At 44.5% G+C, this 15,200-nt stretch overlaps 1 protein-coding gene and 1 pseudogene across 1 annotated transcript in view; one reads left to right on the top strand and one right to left on the bottom strand.

The window, feature by feature from the left end:
- RANBP9 (RAN binding protein 9) overlaps positions 1-9,936 on the bottom strand; it is a 106,283-nt gene extending 96,347 nt beyond the window's left edge. The window contains exon 1 of the mRNA XM_012753561.2: positions 9,048-9,936. Coding sequence (XP_012609015.2) covers positions 9,048-9,618 — 571 coding nt within the window. The 5' untranslated portion in view covers positions 9,619-9,936. The remainder of the gene's footprint in view (positions 1-9,047) is intronic.
- Positions 9,937-14,385: 4,449 nt separating this feature from the next.
- On the top strand, positions 14,386-14,994 carry LOC105865116 (small ribosomal subunit protein uS5 pseudogene; annotated as a pseudogene).
- The last annotated feature ends 206 nt before the right edge of the window (positions 14,995-15,200 follow it).

Genomic DNA, 15,200 nt, shown 5'->3' on the forward strand with positions numbered 1-15,200 from the left:
TTAGGTCCCACTCCTCCTTTAGATCTCAGCTCAAATTTTTACTTCCTCAAATATCCTTTCTCTAACCTCTCTGACTTAGTCTTAACCTTTTTATATATACTCAATGTGTATCACAACATCAACACGTTTAACATTTAACAATTATTAATTATTTTATCGTTCCTGCATTTAAATTCATAGACCTCTTTACTCCCATTAACTTCGGTTCTAATTTCTAACATTCCTTCTTGAAGAAGGAAGCCCAAGACCCAGGGTCTAATGCTGCCAGGGATCAGCAGACACAAGTGCCAGTGGAAATTTAACTGGACTTGTATTTTATTAAGACTGTAATTTCAGGCTGGGTGCAGTGGCTCACACCTATAATCCTAGCCTTCTGGGAGGCCGAGGGGGGCGGATCATTTGAGCTCAGGAGTTCGAGACCAGCCTGAGCAAGAGCGAGACCCCATCTTTACCAAAAAGTAGAAAAAATTAGACAGGCATGGTGGCACATGCCTGTAGTCCCCGCTACTCGGGAGGCTGAGGCAGAAGGATCACTTGAGCCCAGGAGTTTGAGGTTGCTGTGAGCTAGGCCGACGCCACGGCACTGTGGCCAGGGCAACAAAGTGAGAGACTATGTCTCAAAAAAAAAAAAAAAAAAAAAAGACTAATTTCTGTACTACAAAAAACTTAAAGCCCTTGGTTGCAAAGTTCCAAAGGTTTCAAGTGGTTGCCCCAGCCCTATGTTTCTCATAAGTCCTATTAATTTTGGCACAATTTTGTGGAGAACATGAGTTTTTTTTCAGCAATGCAATGCATTCACATCATTATAGCAGAAACGCTTGTATGTTCCCCTAGCACACACCTTCCTATTCTCTCTTCTTTGTGAAGACATCAGTTCTATACTTCCTTTTTAAAAATCATGAGTCCAATTCCTTGAACTGTTTGTCGTTTTTCTTCCACTTTCCTCTTCCAGGATAAGTTGCATGGTAAGCACATAAAAGCTCTTAACTATCTTTGATTTCTCTCATATGCCTATCCTTCCATCACACCCAACCAGCAAAACCACAGCCTTTCATCAAAATTATAATCCACCTTCCCTACTCCTACACTGGACAGTTGACCACTGCTAAATAAAGTCCAACAATCTTGCAAATAGCCACTGCTATGAACTAATGTCAACTGGGTTCTCTCAGTGCTACCAACAGTATTTTCAGAAATCTTTAGTCAGCTTGTTCCCCATTCCTCAATGGCTAGTCCACATTTTCATCATTTACTTTAAGCTTTAAGTCCTCTACTCAAATTTAGTGAGCAAACTACATCACCTCTTTCATTGAGAAAATGGGAGGCCATTAGATATGGTCATATTCAACTCTCCACTTTCCTATTACAAAGTGGTCTATGTACCTACCACTCTTTGCTTCTTCCACTATTTTTTTCCTTTTGGAGCAGGATTTCACTCTATCATCCAGGCTAGAGTGCAGTGACATCATCATAGCTCAATGCAACCTCAAACTCCTGGGCTCAAGTGATCATCTTCACTCAGCCTCCCAAGTAGCTGGGACTACAGGCATGTTCCACGACACCGAGCTAATTTTTTAAATTTTTTGTAGATAATTTAAAAAAATTTTTTGTAGAGTGTCAAGATTATGTTGCCCAGGCTAATCGTGAACTCCTAGCCTCAAGCAATACTCCCACAAAGTGCTGGGATTACAGCTGTGAGCCAACAAGTAGGTACTCTCCTCTCCTCTTCAAGACCAACCACCTTGTGCTCTGGAACCACTTTCCTCCCTCCAACCCCTAATTCTGCCAGCCTCTCAAACTTGTATTTTCATCCTCTTACTCTCTATGCTCTACTCCTCCTCAATCTGTAACGAAACAGTGTCCTAAGAATGTATATGCCTTTCACAAAATTCTATGCCTCTGTGCTTAGTATCATTGTCAGTAATGTACTAGAGTTTGTGGTATGATGAACTTGTTTATAACTTTAAAGTAATAAAAACCAAGTACAGCTAATCAATTTTATTTGTTAAAACATTAAATTTTATATACATTTATTGGAACACCATACCTTGGAGTAATATCATATTCTCATTTAACTATGTCATTTTGGTTTTACCTACAACTAAATTAAAATAAGACAGACTTCGGTCGGGCGCGGTGGCTCACGCCTATAATCCTTAGCACTCTGGGAGGCCGAGGCAGGCGGAACGCTTGAGGTCAGGAGTTTGAAACCAGCCTAAGCAAGAGCAAGACCCCATCTCTACTATAAATAGAAAGAAATTAATTGGCCAACTAATATATATAGAAAAAATTAGCCAGGCATGGTGGCGAGTGCCTGTAGTCCCAGCTACTGGGGAGGCTGAGGCAGGAGGATCGCTTGAGCCCAGGAGTTTGAGGTTGCTGTGAACTAGGCTGACGCCATGGCACTCACTCTAGCCTGGGCAACAAAGTGAGACTCTGTCTCAAAAAAAAAAAAAAAAAAAAAAAAAGACTGACTTCTAGGCCCAGCACAGTGGCTTGCACCTGTAATCCTAGCACTCTGGGAGGCCGAGGCAGGTGGAACACTCGAGGTCAGGAGTTCGGGACCAGTCTGAGCAAGAATGAGATTCCATCTCTACTAAAGATAGAAAAATGAGCTGGGCCTGGTGGCACATGCCTGTAGTCCCAGCGACTTGGGAAGCTGAGGCAGGAGAATCGCTTGAGCCCAGGAGTTTGAGGTTGCTGTGAGCTAGGCTGATGCCACAACACTCTAGCCTGGAAAACAGAGCAAAACTCTGTCTCTAAAAAAAAAGATTGACTTTTAAATGATACAATGGTCTCTAACAGTCCTTTCCAAATGGACTTTTAAGGACAATTTTAATTATATGAGATTTTCATCTTATATGCTGACATTAGAAGCTAAATCACAGATAAAACATAAGTCTACTATACCTCCACTATCAGATACTAAAAACTGAAAAGAAAAAAAAATCCTGCCTTAACCTCCATCCTCTTCTAAGTATTGCCTAATCTCTTCCTTCATCTCTATTTCTCAAGAGTAATCTATATTGACTATCCTCTCTACTTGGTCCCTTTCATTTACTCTTCAATCCACTAAAATTTGGTTTTTGACCCCATTATTCAATTCAAACTGTTCTCCCAGAGGTCACAATGATCTAATTTCCAAACCCAGTGGAAAACTGTCTGTTCCTATTCCACTAAACCTATCTGTTGCACTGGACACTAAAGATCACTTCCTCACTTCTGAAATTCCCCTGCTTAGCTTCTTTGACATTACACTTTCCTCACTGTCCAGGCACTTCTCAAGTATTTCTTCTTGGACTCCATCCAGTCTTTCAATGTTGGTGTTGCTCAGGGTTCCATCCTCGGCCCACTGTTTTTCTTACTTCTCTCTCTCTCTCTCTCTCTTTCCCTCATACACTAAGTTTCAACTACCACCTACAGGTGACTCCTGAATCAGTCATGACCTAGACCTCTCTCCAACCTTCAGCCCAATTCTGGTTCTAGTACCTATCAACCCTTCCTAGGAGAAATTGCCTCACACACTGTCCCTACTGAAAGAAGTGGGACCCAGACTATCTTTGTGCCAAGAGGATATTTTGTATTTTATAATTACTTCCACACCCCTACAACTGATTCAATACACATTAACAACTGATCTGAAGGCCATCAATTCACACCATAGCATATAATGAAAAGAACGAAGAATGATGCCAATTAGCTAGGCCAATCTGATAAATCTCTCAGGAATTTGAAATAGGAAGGAAAGAATAAGCCAGTCAGTAGGGAAAAAGAAATAAGAAAACAACCAGAAACTAACAACTGTAGCTGAGTCACTTTAACATTAGAATAGAGTGAAAAGTCATGAATTCTAGCTGTTAAGATCACTTAGAGCCCCCTTAACTCCAGACCTGTTCCTGTTCTTTCTGCAAGGATTCTTTGGCTTCTTCTGGTTGCCATGATGAAGTCAGATCACAGGGTTAAGATTCCCATTTTTACTTATCTCCAAATATATTATAACACTGACTTCTTCACAGTCATTATTTGTTTCCTGGTTCACTTCAAGAACGTAACTGCTAGAAACCCAAACATAATCCTAACATAGTTAGAAATCCACAAGTCATCCTTGATTTCTCTATCATTCCTCCTGTCCTCTAAATTACCTCTAAATACCTCACAAATATGTCTGTTCTTCTCTGCTCCTATCACGAACCAAGTTGAGGGCCTTATTTCTAACACAGTCTACTGCAATAGTCTTCTAAATGAGTTTGCTATTTCTAATCTTGTACCTCTTGAATTTATCTTACAATCATTTGTATAATCTGACAAAAAACAATATATGAGCCAGTCACTTCCTATTTAAAATCCTCTGATGATTCTCCATCTCCTAAAGAATAAGATCCAAACTCAATAAAGACCGAGTACAGTGGCTCACGCCTGTAATCCCAGCACTCTGAGACGCCGAGGCTGGAGGATTGCTTGAAGTCTCAGAAGTTTGAGACATGCCTGAGCAAGAAAGACCACATCTCCACAAAAAAATAGAAAAATTAGCCAGGTGTGGTGGCACATGCCTGGAGTGCTAGCTACTCAAGAGGCTGAGGCAGGAGGATTACTTGAGACCAGGAGTTTGAGGTTGCAGTGAGCTATGATGACAACACCACACACTATCCAGGACCGCAGATTAAGACTCTGTCTCATTCATTCATTCATACATACATAAATAAACTCAATAAAATATTCCATAGAGCCCCTCATTGATCTTTTCCCAGTTGCCCCTTGTCATATACTCTAAATTTCAGCAACCTAAAATTGCTTATAAAACCAAACATAAACAGTAATTCTCTCCTCTATTCTTTTGGTTTTCCTCCACATGTAATGCCCAGTCCCCTCTTTTTCCCCTATATTCTACTCTTCCTCTTTTAAGACTGACCACTGGCCTCAACTCCTCCAAGAAACTATCCCTGACCCACTTCCTTCATCACTTCCAATGTCAGCCTGAGTTAGATGCTCCTCCTATCTTTCACAGTACTCTGTAACACTCCCCTTACTATTCTGCTTTATATCCTTTGAGCACTTTGAATTCAAAGACAGCATCGTATTCACCTTTGAGTGTCCAGAATCTGGCACAAAGTAAACATACAGATTGTCTAGCAGAATATATAATTATCATTGTCTACTTTTGAGTATGATTATTAGATTCATTTGATTCTTGCAGTTACCAACTGGCATTTTTAAAGCTAATTACCCAAAATCTTGGCAAAGAGATCCCTGGGGAAAGCTCAGTTTGATTTTTAAATTCCTTGATTTTAAGAAACATTTTTATATCACCCCCATAATTCTTAACAGACATTTGTGTAGGCAAGCATTTGTTGAAATATTTGTTCAACCTTAACAAGTACAAGAAATTAGATAATCAATTAGATTTAGGAAGTGTTAAAAGGCCAGGTGCAGTGGTTCACACCTGTAATCCCAGAACCTTAGGAGGCCCAGGAAGGAGGCTCACTTGAAATCAGGAGTTTGAGACCAGCCTGGGCAACATAACAAGATCCTGTCTCCATTAAAAAAAAATTTTTTTTTTTTTTAATCAGCCAGGCATGGTGGTGCTAACCTGTACTCCCAGCTACTTGGAAAGGCTGAGCCCGGGAGTTCAAGGCTGCAGTAAGCTCAGACTGTGCCACTGCACTCCAGCCTGGGTGACAGAGTGAAACCCTGGCTCTTTTACAAAACAAAAAAGAAGAAGTGTTAAAAGACCAATGACTGGGGATACAGACTAGGAGGGAATTAGGCATACCAAAAGTTCAACCTATTTGGTTAGATACTGTTAATAATGCTTCAATAAAAAATCCAATTCATTATTTCATTACTTCATATCATTCCAACTTTCACTTATCTTCCATTTCTCCTAAATCAGTAAAAATCAAGGTGTCCTAAATCAGTAAAATCAAGGTGTCTAGACTTTTCTGAAGCATTAGTGTGTTCCAGTTACCTTTTTCCCTCAGAGGAAATACTTTTACTCTCAACTATTCTTCAAAAAGTTCTAAATGTGATCACAGGATTTTATCTATTTGAGATAATTAAGCCTCATAAAAACTGAGAGAGGTAATAATATGTATGGTGGAAAGAGCACTAAACTTGAGGTCAGTGAAAATTAGTTTCCAATCCTGGCTTACTTGTGACTGGGAAAAATCTAACCTCCAGGTGCTCCTACTTTCTCAAATCTAAAATGAGAATTCCAATATCTTGTCCAGATCTACTTGTGTGTATGTAACAAAACACTCTGTAAAGTATCTAAATAGCAGAAATAATTTGAAAAATATGAAACTGCAATCCGTAATTGAAACATTTAGACTAAATCTACTGTCATATTCATTAAAATGCTTTAAAATAAAGTTATCATTATAACTAAGTCTAAACTTGTCACATTTGTATTGATTCAATAGTGACAAGAATTTTAAAAATACAAGGGGCCATCCCTGGATTTTCCAATCGTTGGTGTGCAACTGTTAAGCAAAGGCCCTTCCAATCATTTTTAACATATAGTATACACACCCTGTTATTCCTCTGCAATCCAATCATTTTTATCTGCATATCTTGTTATTAGTAGTAATCCTTTCAAATGAATTAAGGAACAATACTGCTTCCAAAACAATAATTTCAATTTAGAAGAATAACATCTTAATATGTTCAGAGCAAAAGAAACCAAGCTAGCTACCTCTATTTCAAAGATAAAATCCTCACCATTCTGGAAAATAATTATGATCAATCTTCTGACAATCTGTACTATGCAAATATATGAATAGTAGTTTTAATGTTAAAAGTCTCAAAATGCTTAGGTAAAAGTGATCCAAAACAATGATAGGTTAAATAAAAATTCACTCTTCTTATTTTGTGATTTCGAAGTTTTATTATCCACTATCTATGACACTTTCCCTTTGCTACTTCAGACAGAGTTGCCCAGTACCTTTGGTGTGGTCCTCTCAGAAGACACACAGAGAATAGTAATGACAACAGAAAACTCACACACTCTACAATAACAAGACAAGAGGAAGAGGCAAGGTGGGGGGAGACTGTGACAGGGATAAGGGAGAGACAAAGGGGAGATAGGAGAGAGGAAAAGAAAAAGAATGACAAACAACAAAATCTGCTCTTCCAGAAATAATGGTTTATGTTTATAAAAGAGTGACGTTTCCAGAAAGAGAATCTTAGTATTACACAACAGAAAGTAATAAAGAGGCCAACAGGAAAAATAATTGAGACAGCAGTATCATAAATATTCCAAACTCCAACCAATTTCACATAAACGTGTACTCTTCTCTGACCCAAATCATCAATTTTATGTAAAAGTAAAACTAATCAAGGCACATTACAGTGCTAAATAAACTGTAATCACAAATCTTAGATACCATGGAAATTCAGAGCTGGAAATTTCCTTACCAACCATCCAGCTCAACTCCCACACTCGGAGGAATAAACTGAGGCCCTGTCTTATAACTACAATCACAAATGACTACAGGACTCAGGAAACCTAGGATTCTTTGTTCAGTAATCTTCCATTTATACTGCCTCTGATTTTATAAGCTAATTATTTACTATCAACCATAAATTAAAAATGATAGAGTTCTGTCACATTTAATAAAAGCTTTCTGGAAGCCTGATCAGAAGTAAACACTTCATATAACACTGTTCATACAGATTAAAAAATAAAATTAACACTTCACAAGAGAATTAACAAAATGTCCTAAGTTAAGAAAAAACAAAAATCCACTATTTTGAAATTTTCAGCCGTTTAGCTTAAGGAACATAACATTTAAAATTAAAAGTACTTTTCTGCATCTGTGGCAAGAATAAAAAGGAGGAATGTTCAACAAGGCCTATTTTTGTGTGTGATTCCTTGCAGCCAAATCATTTGGTAGATTCCTGTTGCCATTCTCCTTTCCGATTAAATAGTAACTCACTTATCAGGGTTCTTCTGAAATTTCAGTCCTGTATACTTTAAGGATTTAGCCACAAGGTTGTTTATACCCTCTTCACACAAGTCACTAGGATCTGAGAAGATCCCCTTTGTAGCCAAAGTGAGGCTCCTGCTTTAGGTTGGGGCCTAAAAGGCTGGATATGGTTCCAGACAGACCGATACGTTAGATTGTTTTTCTTCCACACAAGTAAACTTGAGGCATGCTATTAATATGGACTACATTTCAAAAAGAAACCCCATAGGAATTTATAATTTTATGTACAACGGATTTGCTTCAAGCTTTGTTTTAACCTAGAAGACGTAGGTGAGGAAGGAGGGGGCAGGCACAAGCCTAAGGTTGTTGTTTTTAACTGCAGGTGTAAAATATAAGCCAATTTTCTTTAAAGAACTAAATAGCATTTTTTTAAAACCCTTGTTTTCAACAAGACTTCATATAATACCCAACACGTAAATACCTGTATAAGGCATTTTCAATCTGGAGTGGTAGGTTTCTGCTTCCCTACGAAAACCTCTTACCCTCCCAGTTGCTTTTAGCAAGATACACTGATGGCAAACTTGGGCCCCTTGTCCTTTTGTCCCCCTAGACAATCTCTGGCCTAATTTTGATTACTCCTCCCCCTGTGTATCCCTGCTCTCCCTTAATTAGAAATCATACCTCAGACTCGGTACCTCTCTTCGCTCTACGTAATAAAGAGAACGCCTGACCCACCACCTGGAGAACAATGTAACCCAACTCCGAGTCCATAGATTCCTCTGCCCAAGCCCCAGGATTTATCTTAAAGGGAAATCAGAAAGCGAGTTCTGTCCTGTCATCCCGGATTCCCTCAAGGTGTCCTACGCCTGGCATGGGATTACCAGCTGCTTTCTGCCGGGAGCATTATACTCACCTTCCTTCTCCTAGAGCTCGCCCCTCACCCTCGGACCTTGCACCGCGCCCCCCATGCCCACCCTCGGGGCGGCGGGACCGGCGGCGAGTCGCCTCAGAGGGCACAAGCCTGCGAGGGCGGGGGGCGGGGGCGGGTCGAGAGCGTCGCAGGCGGCGGCCGGACACGTCGGGTCAGCGCCCCACTCCCACCGCAGGACACACGCCCAGTACCTTTGTAGTGCACCCGCAGGTTGTTCTGAGAGAGGCCGATGTAGCTGAACTTGTCCTTCGGGCTCCAGGACCGAGGCAGCGGCGTCTCCTGCTCGTCCACGGCCGGGTAGAGGCGCTTCAGCCGCCGCTGCAGCTCCTTCTCCTGCTCGTTCAGGGCCGAGTCCCCGTGCGGGAAGGGGGCCGCGGCGCTGCTGCCGGCCGCCAGGGCTGGGGCCGGGGCGCCTCCGGCCGGGCAGGGGCCCGCGGCGAGGCCCGGGGGCGCGGGGGGCGCGCTGGCGGGGGCGGCCGCCGAGGCAGGGGGCGGCGGAGGCGGCGGGGGCGGCGGCGGGGCTGCGGTGGCCGGAGGCGGCGGCGGCGGCGGGGGGTGGAGGAGCAGGGCGGCCGCCGCGGCCCCCAAGCCGCCGCCGCCCGCGCCGCCTCCGGGCGACCCGGCCGGAGAAGAGCCGGCGCTGACGGCCGCGGGCGCGGGCAGGACGACTCCGGAGACTGGGGCCACCGCCGCCGGCGGTGGCGGCGGCAGCTGCTGCTGCTGTTGTTGTTGCTGCTGCGGCGGCGGCGGCTGCCCGGACATCCCGGCCGCGACTCAGCCTGCGGCCACCTCCACCTCTTCCTCCTCCTCTGCTTCCCGGGGGCGCTGTCGCTGCGGCCGCCGGCACCAGGCGCCCAGTCCGCCCGCCCCGGAAGCAGGCGGCGGGCCGCGCGCCCAGGGAGAGCGCGGCGGTTGGGGGGCTTGGCGACGCGGGAGTGGGCGGCGGGCCCGGGGAGGCCCCGAGAGAACGTTGGCCGGAGAGCGGGCGCGCGGCCCGGGGACTAGGCGCCCGGGGCGGGGGCGACGCGAGAGCGCGGGAGGGGAAGGCGCGCTGGCGGCCGCTGCTCTCGCGGCTGTTTCCCGGCGGGCGGGCCGGGCCGGCGCGAGACGCTGCGCGCGGGCGGCGCTAGGCGAGGGGGCGGGACGGAGGCGCGAGCGGCGCGGAGGGCGGGGGCGCGCGGGCCGCGGGGGTCTGGGCTGCGCGCGGGCAGGCGCCTCTCCCGGGCCCGCCAGCCGCTCGCCGGCAGGGGCGCGGGGCTCCCGGCGCTGCGGGGCCCTTCCCAGGCGCCGCCTCCTCCCACGAGCCGGCCGCCGCCGCCGCCCCCCGCGCGGGCGAATCTCCTCCCACTTGACTTCTTTTTGTTGTCGTCGCCCCGCCTCCCCACGGCAGGGCTCCTCGGAGCCGAGGCGCAGCTCCGCGTCCAGGCGAGAGTAATCGAGCCCCGCTGGGGCCCGCGAGCCCGGCCAGGGGCGCTCGGGGACCCCGGGACCGGGCCGTGCGGCGCGGCTGGGCTCCGGACCGCGCGGGGCGCCGAGGGGAGCAGTTGCGAGTGCCCTGGGCTCTCCCCGCGGGCCCTGCCGCGAGCTCTCGCCCCGGCCGCCTTTCCGTTTGCCGCCTCCCTCCAAAGGGGAACGTACTAATACTGCTTTTCCTTCCTCTCGGTTTGTAAGACCGTAACGTTGCCCATGGGGGCAGTGCTAGCCATTTCTGAAGCAGAGTCTCCCACTATGAACTAATGAAATTTCATTAGTTAATTTTATGAGGCCTCACAGCGAACTTACAGTGGTAGATGGTGTCACTAATAAAGATTGGCATATCTTCAAAGAGCAGAAACTGTACGAATACAGGATTGTAGTGTGTATTTAGAAAGGGTTTCTAGAGACGTCAAAACAGTCTATGGACTCATTAATTTTCGTAACAGACCTTTTAGGTAGCAGAGAATTATGCCCATTTTTAAAACAAGGAAATATTCACTGAGGTCAGCAGAGTCGAAAATAGGACTTCCGACTTTGCAATTCCCAATAGAGTGCTTGGTCGACTAATTTGGCACAACTTGCCAAGTGTTGCTCTCTGACCCATCATAATATTACTATTTTGTTTTCACCGCTTCCCTTTGTTTAGCTTATCCTTTCCCTAGCTGGCAAAATCAAGCTTTACACAGTGTAAATTACATGAAATGAATTCCAACATTTTGTTTGTTTCCAAAGATACTATGATGGTGATCGTTTGGTCAACTAAGCAAGGAATGCTTTGCTAAAGAGAGAATTATTTACTTCGTTTTGAAGAGGGTAGGTAAATGGTTATTTAATTGAATGCCCTCAATGTCTGTCCAGAACTAATAACAGTCATTCAGCCTAATTTCTCCCTCAATTACCCAGGCAACTAGATGTTCTGTTGTTCTTTAATAAAAATATATCGGATAGGCCGGGCGCTGTGGCTCACGCCTGTAATCCTAGCTCTTGGGAGGCCGAGGCGGGCGGATTGCTCAAGGTCAGGAGTTCAAAACCAGCCTGAGCAAGAGCGAGACCCCGTCTCTACTATAAATAGAAAGAAATTAATTGGCCAACTAATATATATACAAAAAATTAGCCGGGCATGGTGGCGCATGCCTGTAGTCCCAGCTACCCGGGAGGCTGAGGCAGAAGGATCACTCGAGCCCAGGAGTTTGAGGTTGCTGTGAGCCAGGCTGACGCCACGGCACTCACTCTAGCCTGGGCAACAAAGCGAGACTCTGTCTCAAAAAAAAAAAAAAAAATATATCGGATAATTTTAACCTATTGTTTGATTACTTTTCTCAAGCCATTACACTTTAAATCACATGATTTCACTGTACTTACATTGTTCTAAAACTTTCATTTATATTACAGTGACAATGAGTCTAATGTAAACCAAGCTCTAATTGTAGGATAGCCATGGTAAAGTAAATGGACTTCAAGCTTCATTAAACTTTCTTGAAATGGTCATCAAGGATTTATTTATGAAGATAGATGTTTTCTGTCAGCACACTTAGAAACCATCTAGAACTTTCCATATTCTATGAACAGTTGTGGGAATAGAATTGTTTGACATTTTGTTGGAAGCTTTTTATAAGAGGTTGTTCTCCAAACCAGCAATCTCAAGAAATTGATGATTTCATTTGTGGGAGAGAATGCTGTGAAATGGCCACTTCCTCATACCAAAGGAGGTAGAGAACATTGGTAATGTCATTTTAGAAAGCTACATACTTAGTGATATTTATAAAGAGACATAAAGGAGTTCATACCTTTTGACTTATCTATTCAAGATATAAAAGCTAGGCAACAAAATCTAAATGCAGAAGTGCTTTAGGCCTAAAAATGTTCAACAAGAAGTATTAGTGGTAGATGAAATATGGAAGCAATTAAATGCCCAACACGAAGGAACCAGTTGAAGAAATCATATACCCCACTCAATGGAATTAAGGCTACAAGAGCACATTTAGCATATTTGTGCCAATTTTTTTTTAAAAGGGCATCCCTTCTGGGCAGTGGGATTGCCAAAAGAGGAATACAACCAATTAAAAGAAGGCATCCCTTCTTCTTGACTTAGTGGATCTCAGGCCCAATTTCAGACCCACCCTCTCCAGGCTGCTTGCACAGGCATAGCCTGAAACAAATATTTTATGGCCTCTTAGAAATACGGTGTTGAGGACATGGAAAAATGATTATGATGTGTTAAATGAAAAGAAGCCATATAGCACTGCCAACATCATTACCAAAAGCCATGAAAGAAAATCATAAAATGTTTCTACAATGGACAATTATCATATTTCATTAAAAGCAAATTTTTATTACAAAAATATTAGAATTGCAAAAAGATATAAATGTTAAAAATCCATTAGCCATGAACTTATCCACATTCTTCTTTAACATATTTTTCAGTCTTTACCAAGTATTGCTACAATATTCTATATCTGTATCTGCTGGGTTTCTCAGTAGCAAACAATAGGAGCCAATTCTGGCTCTCTTAAGCAGAAAAGGAACTTGTTGGAAAAACATTGGATGGTTCTCAGAATTGACCAAAAGCCTGGACAACCAGGCCTGAAAACAGACAAAGATCAAAGGAGGGCATGCAGCATAAAGGGACTAGCCTGGGCCCTACTACTGGTCACAGAAATCACCACCAGATGCCAACTCACCACCTGTACTCTCATCTGTCTGACCTCCAGTCTTCATATCATCCACTCAGGTTTCAAAGTTGACCAAGTCCAGATTGCGTGCCCATGCCAGGGTCTACCAGCAGAGATTCCCAGCTTATCCAATAGCTGGGTTATAGAAATACTAAGTTACTGATACCTTCAGCTCAGAGTGAGCCTGGAGTGGCAAGAGTCCCCGGAGCTGGTCCCTGCAGTCTCATGCATTCAGAGTACCGCATGTATCTTGTCATTTTCTGTGCATGGCATGACATGCAAAAGTTTACAATACATTGCTCTAATGGGAAAAGGTCCACCGATGCCCACAGTAGAGGATTTTCCATATCAGGAAAGATATTCAGATGCTGGCCAGCACATTTCAGTCAATGTCCATGACAATATCCTTATGGGTACTGAAAAATGTCCTGGCAATGTGTACCTACATCTGCAGTATGATTTTAGGGTCTGGATAAATTATTTATTGCTGTAGAACAAATCACCCTAAACTTAGTGGGTTAAGATAACACTTATCATCACACAATTTCTGTGGGTCAGGAATCTGCTACAACTTCTCTGGGTCCTCTGTTTCAGGGTCTCTCACAGGTGTTCAAGGTGTCAGCCAGGGCTGCAGTCACCTCAAGACTTGACTCAAGCCCACTGACATGGTCACTGGCAAGACTAGGTTCCTCAAGGGCTAGTGGACTGACTAAGGCCCTCAGTTCCTTGCTGACTATTGGCCAGAAGTGGCCCCTAGTGCCTTGCCACCCAGGCCCCTCCAGCATGGCAGCTTGCAAGCATGTAAGCCAAGAAGGCAATAGTGGGGGGACAGAAGTCACAGTGTTTTGTAACCTAACCACAGAAATGGCATCCCATCACTTTTGCCATGATGTGTTTGTTAGAAGTAAGTCACTAGGTTTGTTCCATATTTGGGGGGCGGGGCAGGATATTACAAAGGCCATGAACACCAGAAGGCAGGAATCACTGAAGACTATATTGGATAATTGCCTCTCACAGGGTCCTTATGATTTCCAGTGACCCTGGGGGACTGAACTTGCCACATTCACATCCAATATAGATTCCAGACGAGAGACTGGCAAACGTTTTGTGTAATGGGTTAGATAGTAAATATTTCAGTCTCTGTGGAACACATGGTGCCTGTCACAACTACTCCATTTTGTCATGGTGGACAAAAAGTAGCCACAGACAATACATAAACAAATGGGTGGCTTCTCTGAAAAAACACCAAGTGGCAGATGACACCAGTGTAGTGGGAGGCTGTCGTGGCTTCCATGTAGGCTTTGGCCACAGCCGAGGTTAAGGCTGGGGCTGATGCCAAGGCCACGGAGCTCACAGAGGCAAAGTCTAGAACAAGAAGTAGATGCCTGTCACCAAGCTGGGTCACCTAGTCAAGGACATGAAGATCAAGTCCCTAGAGGAGATCTATCTCTTCTCTCTACACCTCAAGGAGTCTGACATCATTGACTTTTTCCTGGGGGCATCTCTCAAGGATGAGGTTTTGAAGATTGTGCTGGTGCAAAAGCAGACCTGCACTGGCCAGGTGGCCTCCAGGTTCACCAGGGACTGCAATGGCTACGTTGGCCTGGGTGTTGAGTGTTCGAAGGAGGGAGCCACTGCCATCTGAGGGGCCATCATCTTAGCCAAGCTCTCCATTGTTCCCATGCACATGCAGAGAGGTTACTATAGGAATAAGATTGGCAAGCCCCACATTGTCCCTTGCAAGGTGACAGGCCACTGTGGCTCTGTACTGATGCGCCTTATACCTGCCCCCAAAGGCACTGACATCATCTTGGTCCCTGTGCCCAGGAAGCTGCTGCTGATGGCTGGCATTGATGACTGCTACTCAGCCAGGGGCTGCAATGCCAAGGCCACCTTTGATGCCATCTCTGAGACCTACAGCAATGTTACCCCTGACCTCTGGAAAGAGATTGTATTCACTAAGTCTCACTGACCATCCCCTCAAGACCCACACCAGAGTCTTACAGCTACAACACAGAGTTTTTATTACAAGAAAGTAAATTAAGCCTGTTTGAAAAAACACAAATGGGTATGGCTGTGAGCCAATAAAACTTTATTTACAAAAATAGGCAACAGGCTGGATTTGGCCTACAGGCTGCAGTTTGTGATTCCTGTTCTAAACCATTATATCAACATTCCTTATAAGCCATTTTCAAC

The sequence above is a fragment of the Microcebus murinus genome, chromosome 15, assembly GCF_040939455.1.
Source record: "Microcebus murinus isolate Inina chromosome 15, M.murinus_Inina_mat1.0, whole genome shotgun sequence".
In the NCBI taxonomy this organism is placed as follows: domain Eukaryota; kingdom Metazoa; phylum Chordata; class Mammalia; order Primates; family Cheirogaleidae; genus Microcebus; species Microcebus murinus.